Source organism: Trichoderma evansii (assembly GCF_050947405.1).
Source record: "Trichoderma evansii strain SZMC 28006 chromosome Unknown GGI43scaffold_6, whole genome shotgun sequence".
Lineage (NCBI taxonomy): Eukaryota > Fungi > Ascomycota > Sordariomycetes > Hypocreales > Hypocreaceae > Trichoderma > Trichoderma evansii.
Genome location: NW_028145200.1, coordinates 1,477,988 through 1,493,411, shown reverse-complemented (window position 1 = coordinate 1,493,411; position 15,424 = coordinate 1,477,988). Strand labels below are relative to the sequence as shown.

The window sequence follows — 15,424 nt, the reverse complement described above, 5'->3', positions numbered from 1 at the left end:
CAAAATGGCGTTAATTAGTGGCTGAAGCTGTGCGACAATTAGCGGACCTCAATCGAGGCATTAATGCATAGCTCGTTGACATGGATGGAAAATAAACACAAATTTAGGTACCTTGGCGTATAATTTAAGCTGAACTCTCTATACCTAAGCTGCAGCATTAAAGTTGCTTCAAATATAGGGACCAGTGGTCAAAGTCTTCCTCTTTTTTTTTCGTTGACCAATTGCTACTGCCTAAGATTGGATCCATTCTATTCAAATAGTCGGTACTAGTGTGTATGATGGTGAAATGCCACTGTTGCTAGCGCATGGCATGCTGTATGTAGCAGCTGAGATCCATATTTTCAGTGGGTGACAGATTGGGATCTACACTCAAAGTTTCTCTTTCTACGGGTAAAATGACATCGCTTAGGTAACCGAGCGCTTGCTCGTTTTTGTATGCTCTCAAGCCTGGGAAGCGAAACTTGCAGAATCTTGACATTCGTCCACCAGCGCCCTAGCTACTTATCCGTATGATATGAACATAGGTTGTCTCTACTGTATTAATTTCGCTGCTTTAATTCCTCCCAGCACCGCTGTCGCTTGTCAAGCGGCGAATGCTGCATGTCACGCGGCCTGTGCGAAAACTCGCCCTGCCCCATGGGCTTACACCCCATGCAGCTTGCTAGTCGGCATGTCCTTCGCTACTGGCTATGGTATGTCCCTACCCAGGTAGGTAGTAATTCAATTGCGTCTGGGTGGTAAGTTCACTGGGTTCTGGCGTTCCATGTTGATACTGAGCCGAGTCGCATCAGTGGCTCGTAAATCGGTTTCGGCTTGGTTTTTAAGGTTAAATTTTAGGGTAGGTTCTCTTTTCGGCTTCTAATACGTTGCGTTTACATTTTCTAGGCCAGGTTATAGCTGCCTATTAATAATATGAAAGAGAAAATTGTGATGACTTTATTTATTCTTTTTCTTCCCTTTTTTCATCTTTTCGTCTGTTTCCATGTTGCTCCTAGAACTGTACCAGAGCTAGAGTGGGTAGTTTTTTTTTGTCTACTGTTTCGATGTGTGTTTCTAGGGCCCAGTCAAGGCGCGGTAAAAATTCAGTTAAATTTCGGATTTTTCTTTTCTTTTCTTTTCTATTCTTTTCTTTTCTCTTTTCCTTTTAGTAAAAATTCGGATCCAAGATAGAGCCTGATACTTTGCTTTTCATTTCACGGGAAGTGGCTTCATGGACTATCTTCAATGAACAAGAGAGAAGCGGACACATAAAGTGTGGAAGGTTATCCGACGATGCAATAATGAAGCTAGAAAGTATATCTTGGAAAGTGTCTGGGGTAATTGGTTTTCCAAATTAGAAATTTATAATTCTCTCCAAATGTTACGTTAAGCCGATGTCATCCTTTGCATGTGGACTGTAACTGAACAAACTCATGCTGAAGGTTTTCGTCAACGAGAATGATCTGCAATTTGATCTTGGCATTGAATCCTTGTGATAGATCTTACCACGATGACTTGCATCTGTTTGGCACTATACTCATTTGGTGGCGAGAGAGCTGGCCACCTGCCTAAAGGGTGAGATTCTTCTTCTCTTATCTGGATATCCCTTTATTCCCCTTGTCATCAAATACATGGGGCTTACTGTAAAGCTTGGGTGCTTCGCGCATAACACCTGGTGGCATTATGCATAAAAAGAGCCTTCTTTGGCACGTGGGCCCCGCAACGTGTCGCAAAAGTCAAAGATTGCCTGGTAATAGCTGGGGTAGCAATAGATTTATCCATTTTATATAAAATCTCCGCTTTTTAGAGTATACCTGGCACAATATACGCGAGTGCAATGTTTTCAAAGGCATTTCTGGGTGCATTGCAGCTACCTTACAGGGCTAACTCTCCTTTTACGAGGACTCATACCACTGTTGAATTGGTTCGCATGTATGTACGAGGTATAGAGTAAGCATACAGTATGTAGCTTATGTTGCAGCAAACCTGCTTCTTCGTCTCAAAGCTCCTCCGTAGAAATAAAGTACGAATATCCCAATCACGCCCGCACAGCTTAGTCCAGCTAACAAGCTGACACCTTTTCCGACACCCAAATTTATGAAAAGTGGCCGCGAGAAATGAATTGCGCCACAAGCTATGCTGCTCCGTACAAAGTCATTTGCTGCAAATAAACTGGCGCTATACTTGGGATAAGCAAGCGCGATGTAGATGAAGACGACCTGAAAGATGAGGAATATGCCAATGACAACAATTGTGATGCCGATAGTCGGAACGATCCACGGTATTTCTGGGCTAGAGTTTCCTGTCCAGCCAAACATAAAGAGGCCTATGGGAACAAGAAAGCTGGCAGGAAGACCGCAGACAAGGCGGCGCTCGGGCTCACCCAATCCCTGTTTCTTAACTTCAGGTTCAAAGACAAACCACAGATACCCAACGTAACAAAAGATTGCAATGGAAACACCAACACTGATAGAGAGGAAGATAAGACCGACCTGACCAGCATTCATTCCATAACCATGAGTCGGAGACGCGAGACCAGGGAGGCCTGTGGCATAGACGAATGGAAATACTTCAAAAAAGGAGTAAAAAATTCCGTACATGAGGCCTATGTATAAGCTGGTGAAGAGAACCGATGGGTCGAACAGATTAATTTGAAGAGGTCGCCATAGGCTCTGCACGATGACTTCGTTGACAGTGAGAGCAGCTTGTTCGGATTCGGATTCGGATTGCAGATTATTGCTCTTGGCCAATCTACGGAGACGCCTAGCACGCCGGAGCAAAATTGTAGCTGTGGATGTCTCTGGCAGACAAAAGAACATGAGTACAAAGACAGGGCTGGCAAGCCAGAGGATTTCCCATAATGACCAATGCCAATTTGTAGCTGGGACTGAGAAGCCTGAGATAATAGGACCGAGTGCAGGGCCGGCCGTTGCGAATGCAGCCCAGCCAGTCAGTGCATATGGCAGCTTGATGAGGTTGTAGATATCACCAAGACTTGCGCCCCCAGTCGCCAAACAGGGAGAACCAAAGAATCCCTGAAAGAAACGCAAGACGATCAATCCTGGGAAATTATCAACGGCGGCGGTACCAGCTGAGATTGCAATAAAAATGCCAAAAGTGATTATATATGGCGGATTGCGGCCAATGACTGGAATTTCAGAGAGAGGGGCAAGGATTAGTGGCCCGATGCCATAGCCAAGAACATAGAGAGAAAGGCCCAATGACGCAACTTCTGGCGAAACTCCGAATCTTTGCTCAATGAATGGCTGAGACGGCGTTATGATAGCAGATCCAATATACACGGCAAGAGTATAGAGATAAATTTGGAGCACAACAAAGAGCTTCTTCCGGGATGACCAATTTTGTGGATTTTCGTTATCGTCCGTTGTGTACCAGTCAACCAGAATAGTTCCGTTCTCCAGTTTCCTGGGCTGGATCGTGGAATGCTGAGCTCTCGCGTCCGCTTGGAGTGCTGCATCTGTATATGCCTTTTCCAGGCTGGCGTACGATTCAACATGCGTCATCCGAGGCCGAGAAACAATTTTGGATAGCGCCTGGCAATCAAGATCAAGCACACTTTCCTCTTCCGTCGAAAGCGAACTTGTTTCTTCTGACTCTGCCGCGACTGGAGGGCCTTGCTCATCATTTCTGAGATCTTCTTGCGAATGATTGACGACCCTTAGACTTGGCGGCGGTGTTGGTTCTCTGAGGCCGTCATTCATATACAGATCTCGATAATGGAATTCTGCTTTTTCATCAGGATATTTCAGAAGCTTACGCTTCGTTATCCATCGTACCAATACACTGAAGGCCGAATCGCGAATCAGAGCAGCCATGGTGCAAGGCAGTAGCAAATTTGCAAGTTTTTACTGAATTCTTTATGCTAAGCTGCAAATGCGCGTAACAAGGACACTTTAAGAACAAAATTCAATTCAATCTATTGGAAATCTTAATAAATATGATTGGGTAGACTAATTTTGACTTTTCTGTGCATCTCTCAGCTCGGGCGGCCACAGCACATATCTGTGCATTAAAGTTGGATTCCTTCGAGATTTAAACCAATAACACATTTGGAGATAGTCACATAAGCTGTCACGACTGGGCCTAACGACCAAAGGGTCAATGTGGCGTAATTAAGCGCAAGTGGCTTCTTTCTTTGAAATGTAGCCCCGCATATTGTTTTCTCAACCAGAGGTATGAGTAGAGCTCCTAGGAATAAGTAACCAATGAGAGTTATTTCTGTAAATGGAGAGCTCGGGATAGAGCTTTTCCCCCTTGGAATAAGTATTAATAAAAGAATATTATTTGTTAAAATATTTTCTTCTACTTGATTAAAACATAGCTTAAAACTTCGCTGATTGGAAGGAGTTCCAATGCCCACCCAGTTGTAAACAAGCTATTTCGTGCACAATACCTTTGCTCAACCTCATTATACTAGTTTCAAGGGCCACTGTATCATCGTTTGTATTTAACTCCACATACCGCAGAGTAGTTCGCAGGCAGATATCCCAAAGTTCCCCTATATTTTATGCAGCGCGATTCCCAATATTGCAATTCATATTCTTCCCTGTATATTAAATTGCAAGTACTTGTAGATATCTAAGTCATTGCTTTCGATTATTTTGCTCAGACTGTCTGATTTATATTCCGTTCTTCCATACTCGGCTGACTGGCTCGCCTTGTTGCTCTGGTTTCAACTTGTACAATAGCAATTTCAAATCAGGTAATCAGTGATAGCGATAAGCTCTTCAAGTGTAGCCATGGCAATATCTATGACGATATTGTTGCACACGTGGAAAATTTGCTGTTATAAACGAAGTGCAGAGTAGAAGCGCAGCGCAGGCTAGGCAAGCGAGAATTAGTCACCAGGCTGGCACGCATATGCTGCCGTGGCACCTCCTGAGAAGGCTGCGCTTCTGTGGCTAGATGAACCGAAGAAAAGTAAGTGATACTAGCGAAGCCAAATACCGTAGAGATTGAAGGCGCTTTGTTGGTGCAGGAAACGGTGACATTGTCATCACTGCTAGTCGACCACCATGTCATTAGCGAAACCAAAAGTAATGCGAAATCAAAAGTAATGAAGAGTAGACGAACGCTAAATTGCTTCATACTGAAATTTTGAGCCTTTTTTTTTTTATTAAATGGGTATTGGGTAATTGTAAGAACCAAATTCTGAAACTGGTTACGCTAGGGTGCGCATACAATTGAGAACGCACGCCAAAAGCAATAAGATAGGATAAAGACTGATATAATTAATGGTGAGAGCTGGATATTTTTTTTCCTCCTACTTTTTTTAAAGGCCATCTGAACAATCAGTTCATGGCGGGGAATAGTAGCAGGTAGGAGTAATCCGCATAATATAAAGGATAGCTGTATGAATCCATTCCGAGGTCCTATGGACACTATGGAATGGGTAACTATGATAGACGCAATAAAAGCTGGATTATTTCTACGGTTGGGATGGAGCGTCGTAGATCCAGCATTAAGGCGAAGATTTCTACTGTTCGTGCTGTTATCTTTCGGATTTGTATATCTCTAATATAATATGCTATTGTTTAATAAATAATTAAATTCTAGAGCAGCATTGTGGATATAAAGTTGGCAATTATAATAGCCACAGCAATTAGATAATAGTCAAACAGGAGCAAATATTGTATTCATTTGTATGCCTTAATATGAATATATACAGGAATACTTGCATGAAACCCTATATCGAAGATTTCAGGTAGTCCCTTTATTCCAATCCCTTAATTATAAATCTTTATCGAGTTGAACAGCCAGTAAGAGTCTTTAAACGCTGAGGGATTATTGGTAATGTATTGATCGCATGTTTTTGCTCCAGTAGAAGCTGCGCAAGTAGAATCCCAAGTGCCCTGGTCTATGCTGTCACCGCAGAAGTCAGTGTTGATGATCTAGCAATTGTTAGTAATGATTGAATCTCAAAAGCAATACATGAAAAGAACTAACAATTGTTTGGTCTTTGAAATATGTCCCAACATTACAACTGCTGCTGCTAAGAAACTGTGAAGCTGGGGTGCCCCATTTAGTAGGGTCGGGATTACCACTGGTAATGTCTGCAGGTATATCGCTTCTCTTCCACCAGTACAATTTAAGAGCGTCTTGCTCCAGCCATGTAGCATAAACGCCACCTCCAGCGGCATTAAACGTGCTTCCATAGGAGCCTTTGGTCATCGTATTGCCACATCCGTCACTAAGAAATATAATTAGCAGCTTGAGCATGGTTTGAAGACGTAGTTAGTTGACCAACAAGTTTGTTCCATCTTCGCAAGCTTGCGATATCGTGCCTCCGTTATTGCAATTCGCCCTTTCATCTGTACCACCAATGTTGGTGAAAGTACACTGGCCGCAGGTGTGTAGAGAAACAATATTTTGAGTCTGCATGTTGATATTCTCAATAATGTCAATCTCCCCGACAGGATTTTCGTCGAAGTTGTACGACCAACTTAATTTATCAAATTAACGATCTTGCGCCTCAGTATGGAGCCAATGCGAAATAGGACAACTTACAAGGCCGGCCAGACACCGCATGCAGTACCTGGCATGTGCGCTATATCTGCGATCATAATGCCTGAGCTCCAAGTGTCCACAGATTCCAAACGTACACTATCCCGGCCATGTTTGGTTGTGCTGCTGCCAAGAAGCTTTGCCGTGTTGTTAAAGTCTACGCCAAGATAGACTTGATTATTATTGGTGTTCACGATTCCAGAGGCTAATGCATCAGCCTTGCTCAGATAATTGACCGATCCGTCCGTTGGATCGCCTGGGTAAGTTGGGTTATAATAAGCAGCCTGTCCGTTTTAATGGTAAGTGGCATAGCTACTTTAGTAATATTCCGTACTTACATCCCGAAAATTAAATTTATCCAGAAAATTGGTCGAGTCATAGGTGGTTTTCAATGAGAACGCATAAGCCTGAGATCCTAATGTCAGGATTGTAGCTGCTTGCCGAAAGACAGACATTGTGAAAATGGCAAGCAAAAATGGTATATATCAGCTCAGTTGAATTAGTTGTTGTCAGCGTCACAAGATATATTCGAAGCTTGCATCGCGTTTCCGAGTTGCTTCACAATGCTATATATGTATATAACATTTGTGGGCTATATCACCAATCTAGCTACTCTGAGCCGTTTCCATAGAATCAACTCCATCTCAGGGGGAAGATATTGTCAGGGTTAACATTGTGGGTCTCCAAGGGTCTTTAGGCAGCATCATTTTAGCATAAGAAAAACGTTAAGTTTAGTGACTTGCAGCATAACAGTTGTTTACCGGCAGGATTCAAGCAATGTGGAGTTTAGTGAGGCGGTGACGAGGCTGTGTTATGCGATAAAATGCATGATACTAGTAATAGTAGGAATATAGGACAATGACACCTTCCTAATGCTAAGCTATGGTACGAGTAGTATGGTGCCAGGTCATCTCAACTTTTGACATATACGGATCCAGCCAGACGCTGTGCTGTATTCAGTATAACCTCGTTACATTAGATATCTACTAATGCAGGTCGAAGGGTTAGCTCAGAGACTAGTAATAAATAAATGTTTCTTTAAACAATCAACGTCCAGAGCTTCCGGCGCACTTTGTCTACGAACATCTAACACTTCGCTGAACATATAGTGTATAGACAAACTCTGATACTTGAGTTTTAAAGATATTTTCCCTCACAAGACTATACAACGCCTTCATCAAAAGGAAAAAGATCCTAGTCAGCAATTCAAGGCGCTGGCTAGGCTGGTTGAGCGAACCGAACCTAGTCTTGATTTCACGCTCTAACTTGATCCAAATCCCAGCCTGATGCGTATATGCAGTGATATGTGACAAAAATGACCGAGGCGGCCCTTTTTCGGCAGCCTGTCAAGTAGGTATACCGTTGTTTCTACCCATGTAACAACAACCCATGGGTAGTTTTATACTAAGCTCTGGTATGTAGCACTTGATCTGTGAATTGTTTGACCGATTCACGAAGATAAAGAGTATAGGATACTCAAGGTTTAATATGTATTGGTATAAATAAATAAACTATTGCACATGGCATCTAGCAGCAGCAAAGTCAACACCTCGCACGTACGCTATTCTAGTTTTATTAGCATTTTAAAATTTCATTTGAAAAGCTAAGGTTAAATAGTTTGTTTCTGTTATCATTTAATTAATTCTATGTTAACTATACTCTTTATTAAATGTTTGAACAATGTTAATTGTTAGGCAATACTTTGCGTCCTTGGATGCAGAATGCCTGGCGCTTACCTACTTACTGTAGTTCAGGCTTAGTATGTCTTACGCTCTTGCTGACCCGCTGCCGAGACGCGTCCTTTAAATCTCCGTATTCAGCGATCGGACGAACCAGGTCTCGCTGCCATTCGGCATATCGGTGCTACAAATGGGTGATTCAAACGATGGAAGTTCTGCAATCTTTGGCATCATCAAACGATAGTATATAGATAGCTTTGGAGTTCAGTTGGAAAGTTAGAAGAACAATTCGCAGAAAGCATCTGTTCTTTAGGAGGCGCACGTTAGCTTAGGCGAGTAGCGGGCGCCGAGATTCGCGACAAAGAGAGCCGAAGACTTAGTGGCAGTGGGGAGCGAGAGTAGGGGTCGTTGTCGGACCGATGCGCAATTTGCGAAAAAGTCTCTACGTCTTTGATGTTGTGCGGGAGATGCAAAGCCGTCAAGCATTGTGGGTGGACGTGCCAGGCTGCTCATTATATAAAACACAATGTATTTGTCGTGCTATAAAATCTAAGGATTGATTTGCCATAAAATGAACATAGAAGAAGTCGACATCTCCACTGGAAGCTTACTGCATTTTGCATTGTCTCTTGACGCGTTTCGGCTGACCCTGTACTTGAAACTGGTAGTAAGAAACAACACAAGCCAAATGCGGCAAACGTACGTGTACGGAAAAGTTCTTGCCTAAAGCATACTTAGTGGAAGAAAAAGCCAGACATTTGTGTTAGTCAACTTCAGCAGCAACTAATATCTAAAGAATTTATTTGCGACGAACACAAACGAAATCTCAAAGGGGCTAGAGTAACTGGATAATGAAACTCGGACACCGCTATACTCCGTTGTACGTAATAAGAACAATGACCAAATCCTGGGGATGGTAGTTCGTGCTACTGGCTATGAAAAGGTGCATAGACAGCCACAATAGTATTAACACAGCGACTTGTAAGTAGTGTAATAAGCAAATAAAGTAAAGTAACGGGGGCTCCATGACGTTGACACCGCCTTTTGCATTATATATAATTTCAGTTATATGCCACTTTTAGTAATGGCAACGCTGATCATGGCATATGTCTGTGTAGATACGAAATGAGCGCGATTTGTTCCAAGACTGATTTCACTTTCTTTGACGGTGGTGTTATGTGTCCAGGATATGTAAAAGAGCAAAGTTGGAAGCAGCTCTCTCCCGATTGGCATCTTCACAAATCTGTTTCGAAGCTTTGCTCAATTAAATGTGGACGCGGTAGATTAAGCAAGCAAGAGAGTCGCGGTTGTGAATTTGAGATACTAATAGTGCTTTTAATTAAAGAAAAGGGCAAGAATACCCGGCTGTCAAGCTTGGGAGAGAGACATGAGACACGGCTTACTATAAGTGCCGGATAATTATGGCACTAATTCAGCAATTTAAGTGGCAATCATGTTCCAATACCCCCTCTGAGTAAATTGTATTAGTTTCAAGCTTTAATGGATTTACATTTTACTATTGGTATATGTTTCATATATATATATATACATAGGTAGCTTGCCCCATGATTACAAAGAACATGAAAATGGCTCCGTGCTTTTTATACAGCGCTGTATCTGTCTTAACCAAAGATACCCGTTCCCGAAATTTCTTTATCTCCAAACCAGCTCCAGATATCGTTAAGCAAAAGGTCGGGAACCTCATATGAAGCAAAGTGGCCACCATGGTCATGAACAAAGCATTTCACAACGTTTCCTCCTCGCCTTGCCCAATCGAGTGGTAACCCGTATGCAAGGTCGTAAGGAAATTGGCTAATCGCCACTGGCTGTGACACTATTGGAAGATCTGCAAAAGCAACACTCGAGAATGCTCCATCATTCAACATCTCTTTATACATACGCATGCCACCATAAGGGCCCTGTATGTAATACATTAGTGACCAAGTGATGATTTCATCGGCTGTCCAAGCAAAATCTGTGGGATCGACAATTATTTCCATTATGGAATATACCCATAGAGCATTCCCTAATGGAGAATCAGTGAGAGCGTAAGCCGCAGTAAGTGGCTTTGTTTGCTGGATCATTCGGAATCCGTTATCGTTATTGACAAATCCCTCTGATCTAGTGATATAGAAGGTCTCCTCATCGCTTGATGATCCTACTATAAGATTATGAAGGTCATATTCGGTGGGCATGAGAACCCAGAAATTGCTGAGCGCTGTGACGACATTTTTCGGAAACATGTTCGCTTGGTAGCGGAGAATCATGCCTCCAAAATCACCACCTTGCATAACGTACTTGGGATACCCAAGTTGCTGCATTAGAGCATTAAAAGCTTGTGCAGATCTCACGGGGCCAAAACCAGCATGTTGAGGAGCAGGCGAAAAGCCAAATCCTGGAATTGATGGAGCAACAACGTGAAATGCAGGCAGTGATGCATTTGGAGGGTTCGTCAGCTCATCAATAATATTGATGACCTCAAGAAAAGAGCCTGGCCAGCCATGAATGAAGAGAAGAGGAATTGCATTATCTCTAGGCGAAAGGTGGTGAACATAGTGCAATGGCACTGGAATTGTAGCGTTATCGTCTGCTACCTGTACAATCGTTGTAAACTGCTTGAGCCTTAGAGCGTATGTTAGCAGAATAAATACTGAGTACGGCTATTAGCTGCCATGTTCGGAAAGCACACACCTCTGGTTGATAGATTCTTGAGTTTTTTCCCAGTTATATTCATTAACCCAGTAATCTCGAATGAGTGTGAAATTGTCGAGCGTCGGACCGTCGTCTACATCGCCAATGGAAATAGGAGCCCTTGTTACTTCAACCCGGCGTCTTGTGTCTGCAATGAATTTTGGATCCACATTGATCTTGAATGGCGTTGGCGTGCTGTAAAATGAAGCTGCAACATTTGGTATAGAGAAATTTTGTGACGCATCGCAAATAGCCACGCAAATAACTAGAAAAAATCCCAACAGCATAGTAACTTCCTGTAACATGCTAGTGGGGAAGCTAGTATCTCAACAGACGAGTAGCAAGCTTTTTTCTACCCCTCACCCTACATATATATCCCTAGGATATCACGAATAGATATCTTGCATCATATGCCGCAAACATTTCGTTAGCATGTGATAGTAAGTATGAGCTGGAATACATACTAATACGCAAGTGGTAAGGTAAGAAACTTTGCCAAGAAGTAGGAAATAACAAATGACTCATATGCTGTATAATTTATTACGAGAGTTCTGCGGGTTTATGAGTCGGTAATATCGTTAATCGGTGTACGCAAATGGAGTCGATCTGCTTTTGGATATTGAATAATATACTTACTTCAGCTGGAACTGTCAGTTATTAACCATAATATTTAGACATTCTACTAATAGTATTAAATATTACTCTAGCTGTTGCACTAACTACTGGGCTTTAAAATTTTACCTTGTAACATATTTGTTTAATGTGTTAAATATAATAGCACACTACCTTGTCTGAATACCTGAGAACTAATAATTTCAATACATAAACAGCAAAGCAATACAACTCAATTATAATATTAGTAGCTCTGGAAAGCTGTTTAAATATACTTTAAAACAGTAATGCGGCTGAAATTGAGAGATCATTGCCTTATTTAAGTAATTTTCTTGTCGTGTAGCAGTGCGGCTGAAGCTGAAAATGAGTAGTTAGCTAGATAGTGTCTTTTGGGGTAGTACTGCAGCGAAAGCCGAGCTACTGCCTAAAAGGTTTCTTTCAGTGTAGTAGCGCATGTGAAGGTAAACTGATGGATGCTATGACAGGGAGAAAGAAAGGAAACAGATGGGAGGAAGACATAATTCTATGCTTGTGTTTGGATCTAATTACAAATATATGAATTATTTTACAAAATGTAATGGGGAAAACGGAAAAAAGATATTATATTAAAGTGATTTATATAAGCTATTACCCCAGCATTCTTCCGTTTGCAAACTAAATTACCACAGCGATAATAAGACTAGCAAAACACTAGTAAGACCTGGCAAAGCCATCGCTCGGTATCCACTGTTGTTGAGTGGTACAGTAGGGGCGATTGGGCCTCTAGTTGTGGTCGGTGGTGATGTTCCTCCAGTAGGCAACGTGCTATTCAAGTTCAAAGAAGAGCTAGCCACAGTTGTGGCAGCGACCGGAACGCTTCCAGTGGTACTACATCATATGAGTTATAAGGTCGCTCTTTAAACGATATGCAATGTGGAAAGAATGAATAACTAACATTGTAGCCCCATTTGAGACTGTATGAGTTAATGTGCAAGGACAATTAGTGATAGTGAGAGTCGTAGCCTATAAAGAGGTCAGTAATTACTAATCAGCTAGTGCCCAATGGCGGGCAATATTGAAGTATGACTTGCCTCTGTGACCGTGTATGTGCTGGATCCAGCCGTGAAAACTGTGCTACCTGGGCAGTACGTTGTGTAGCTCGTAACAACTTCCGTTACGGTGGTTGCCCCGGAAGGCTCAGACACAGATACTGCGATAGACGTCGGCGCAGTTGATACTGTACTCGAAATTGACGAAGCAACTGCAGAAGAGCTGCTTGAGGGATTACATGTTCCAGCTGAAGCACTCCTCTTCAACAGAGTAAGCTTATCACCCTCCGTACCGTCAGAGCCATGGATATAGCTCCACGAGAGAGCTGTAGCATTATGAATGGTTAATCCGCCAAATCCATAGTTGGTTTGGTCAAGGTAAGTGGTGATATCCAACAACGGGTCCGAGCCAAGAGTGCTGTGACTCTCAATATTTCCCGCAGCTCCGTTGATAATATGAGCCATAGAAACACCAGGGTTTGTCCAGTAGGTGTTGTTGTTTATAACAGAGGCTTTATCGATAGTACCATTGCTTCCAAGGGGAAGCAGGCGCTCATACCAGTGGATGTGCCTATATATGCCAGGTGAGTATACGTCGCCAAGATTTACCTAGATGCGCACTATTTACATACCCAGAAAGGTAAAGATCAACGCCATTTTCAAGCATCAAGTCTTCAAAAGCTGCACGGATGGTTTTCTGATAAGATGAGACTTGAGAGCTGTAGAATGGGCGGTGGCTCATTGCAATGACCCAAGGCGTTTTGCAGCGGTCTACGCTCTCCAAGTCTTTCTTCAGCCATTGGTATTGCGCATAGGCTGTTTTATCATTGTAGCTTCCATCAACGCTGCCAAATGGACCACTGTCGGTAACATAGGTCTGGTTAGCAAGAGGATGCGCCTCATTTCCTTTCACATCTTTGGCGAATGGCCATTCGGGGCTGTTGGGGTAGTCGGTTTCTCCGTCAAGGGAAACGAAGTGAGCCAAGCCATAATCAAAGGAGTACCAGAAGTTTCCAACTCCTCCTGTCTCATCTCCAGGCATGCGGAATCTGTTTTGAAAAGCGGTGAAATTTCTAATGAAAGTCAGTTATATATCATCCAAAGACTAGCGGGTCTTCTGCTTCGTCTTTTATGCAACATACCTCTGTGAAGGAGGGCAGCTATAATAAGTGAGCGAAGATTTTGCAGCAGTTCCGTTAGTATTGTTTCCGTTCAAATAAGCCGTCAAGACATTTCCAGGGCCATCGAATTCTGCACAGCTGGCCTCGTGGTTTCCTGGAAGCACCATGTAAGGTGCTTTAAGGGTGAGAGAGTTCATCCACTGCTGCCACAAATCCCAGTTTGACTCATACAACACGCTCATGTCACCACCATGCGGACCACCCTGGTTGGGAATCTCGCCCTTTGGAAGAGGAGTATCATATTCCTTTGGGACAGTGCCACCGGGTAGTTGCGTGGATGTGCCATTATAGCACACTGGCCAGTCACTTTCGCATGGGAGCAGGCCGGAATACCAATCATCCGCGTAGCTGATGTCACCTCCATGCCAAATAAAGGAAGCGCCGCTGTTTACAGCTTCGTTGAGGTACTTATACGTTCCAGCAGCATTAGTATAGCCCATGTCATTGATGACTGCAATAGTAAACGCTGAAGAATCTCCTGCCTCATTTGCAGTCTTAAATGAGAGAACATCAGATGCAGTGGTACCGTTGGCTGCTGGGATCTGGTAATAGTAGGTTGTTCCGGATTTTAAGTTGGTAATCTGCACATCGTGAAAGAATTCACTGCACTGAGTCGTAACAGCAGTCGAACAAGAAGGTGTACGGCCATACCTATTCAACTATTAGACGCTGCGAATAAAATAGGATGAGAGGTATCAATACGTCACAGATTTACCAGTAGCGGTATTACTGAGCTCAGATGAGCTGGATCCCCAGACGACGGAGGGAGGTTCCCCTAGGCCATAAGGCGTCTGATAATGGATGTTAATGCCGCCCGGTATATATGAGACCGAAATGACATTAACATTGTTGGTCGGGTTTGAAGATGCAGGCTTAACGGCGGGTGGTTCTACCAGTCGTACAAATCCCTTGCCGCTGCCTTTGACAGTCGGATCAATCCAGTCGCCAACAGGGACCTTGGGGCCTGTGTATGGGTAAAGCTCATCAACGGTTGGCGCAGCCTCAGCCGTTACAGCGAGAAGCGCTCCCAGAAGAGCGGAGGTAGAGGCGGACTTCATACTGAACGATCAACCTATCTTTTATCCAACGCAGCGGCCGACGGAAACAACCAAACACAGCTCACAGGTTCCAGCAAGCAACAAGCAACATGGCCGAGAAACTGGGGTATTTAATACAAAATGGCTGGCCCGCTCAGACATCAACACGGCTATGGATATCTAGGCAGTATTCCAATTTTCACCTGCCACTTGGAGGCTTGTCATGGTTACACTCGTGCAGGCATATTTCGGATACGATCCGATCCTCAGAAACATTTTTCATGTGCCCGATGTGGACAAATCCTGTCCAATCCAATAGAGTGACAGATTGCACGTGCAAAGACAAGACTGCTACGATGGACCCTGCGAGAGGAGACCAATGAATGTGGAGCAGTCGCTATAAATTGGCCCTTGCATAGTCAGGGTCTTTTTGTAAATGAGCCGGAAATTCGGCATGAAGGAATTCTGGGCGAAGTGCGTCTGAGTACTGCGCAAAACTTCTAGCAACCAGTATCTCAGATTGACGCTGGAACTTTTTGCTTAGTATCCTTTCTCGCATGCAGGATTTGTGTGGCTGTACTCCGTAATTTGTATATAATGCTAGGCAGGGATCTGAATACAGACTTTACGACACAATGAGAAACGACGACTCATACAATTGTTTTCTTGACATTGAATCAAAAGTTCTTTTC

General features: G+C 43.2%; 5 protein-coding genes across 5 annotated transcripts; 1 reads left to right on the top strand and 4 right to left on the bottom strand.

Moving 5' to 3' along the window:
- Positions 1-454: 454 nt before the first annotated feature.
- Positions 455-1,286, top strand: GGI43DRAFT_401742 (uncharacterized protein). Its single transcript, XM_083205618.1, has 2 exons — positions 455-838; positions 886-1,286. The coding sequence occupies exon 2, from the start codon at positions 913-915 to the stop codon at positions 1,168-1,170; it is 258 nt and encodes an 85-aa protein (XP_083062368.1). The 5' UTR covers positions 455-838; positions 886-912; the 3' UTR covers positions 1,171-1,286.
- Positions 1,287-1,787: 501 nt separating this feature from the next.
- Positions 1,788-3,618, bottom strand: GGI43DRAFT_401739 (MFS transporter). Its single transcript, XM_083205617.1, has one exon. It carries the CDS (start codon positions 3,501-3,503, stop codon positions 1,950-1,952), a length of 1,554 nt encoding a protein of 517 aa, XP_083062367.1. The 5' UTR covers positions 3,504-3,618; the 3' UTR covers positions 1,788-1,949.
- Positions 3,619-5,613: 1,995 nt separating this feature from the next.
- On the bottom strand, positions 5,614-7,338 carry GGI43DRAFT_401738 (concanavalin A-like lectin/glucanase domain-containing protein). The gene is made up of 5 exons (XM_083205616.1): positions 6,843-7,338; positions 6,508-6,788; positions 6,248-6,442; positions 5,947-6,190; positions 5,614-5,891 (listed from the first exon to the last, which is right to left on the bottom strand). Exons 1-5 carry the CDS (start codon positions 6,957-6,959, stop codon positions 5,727-5,729), a joined length of 1,002 nt encoding a protein of 333 aa, XP_083062366.1. The 5' UTR covers positions 6,960-7,338; the 3' UTR covers positions 5,614-5,726.
- A 2,333-nt stretch (positions 7,339-9,671) lies between these two features.
- Positions 9,672-11,723, bottom strand: GGI43DRAFT_401734 (Alpha/Beta hydrolase protein). Its single transcript, XM_083205615.1, has 2 exons — positions 10,875-11,723; positions 9,672-10,805 (listed from the first exon to the last, which is right to left on the bottom strand). The coding sequence occupies exons 1-2, from the start codon at positions 11,177-11,179 to the stop codon at positions 9,806-9,808; spliced, it is 1,305 nt and encodes a 434-aa protein (XP_083062365.1). The 5' UTR covers positions 11,180-11,723; the 3' UTR covers positions 9,672-9,805.
- Positions 11,724-12,059: 336 nt separating this feature from the next.
- Positions 12,060-14,941, bottom strand: GGI43DRAFT_337671 (Metallo-dependent phosphatase-like protein). Its single transcript, XM_083202083.1, has 6 exons — positions 14,398-14,941; positions 13,657-14,346; positions 13,147-13,587; positions 12,557-13,085; positions 12,421-12,488; positions 12,060-12,353 (listed from the first exon to the last, which is right to left on the bottom strand). The coding sequence occupies exons 1-6, from the start codon at positions 14,751-14,753 to the stop codon at positions 12,146-12,148; spliced, it is 2,292 nt and encodes a 763-aa protein (XP_083062364.1). The 5' UTR covers positions 14,754-14,941; the 3' UTR covers positions 12,060-12,145.
- Between the last annotated feature and the right edge of the window lie 483 nt (positions 14,942-15,424).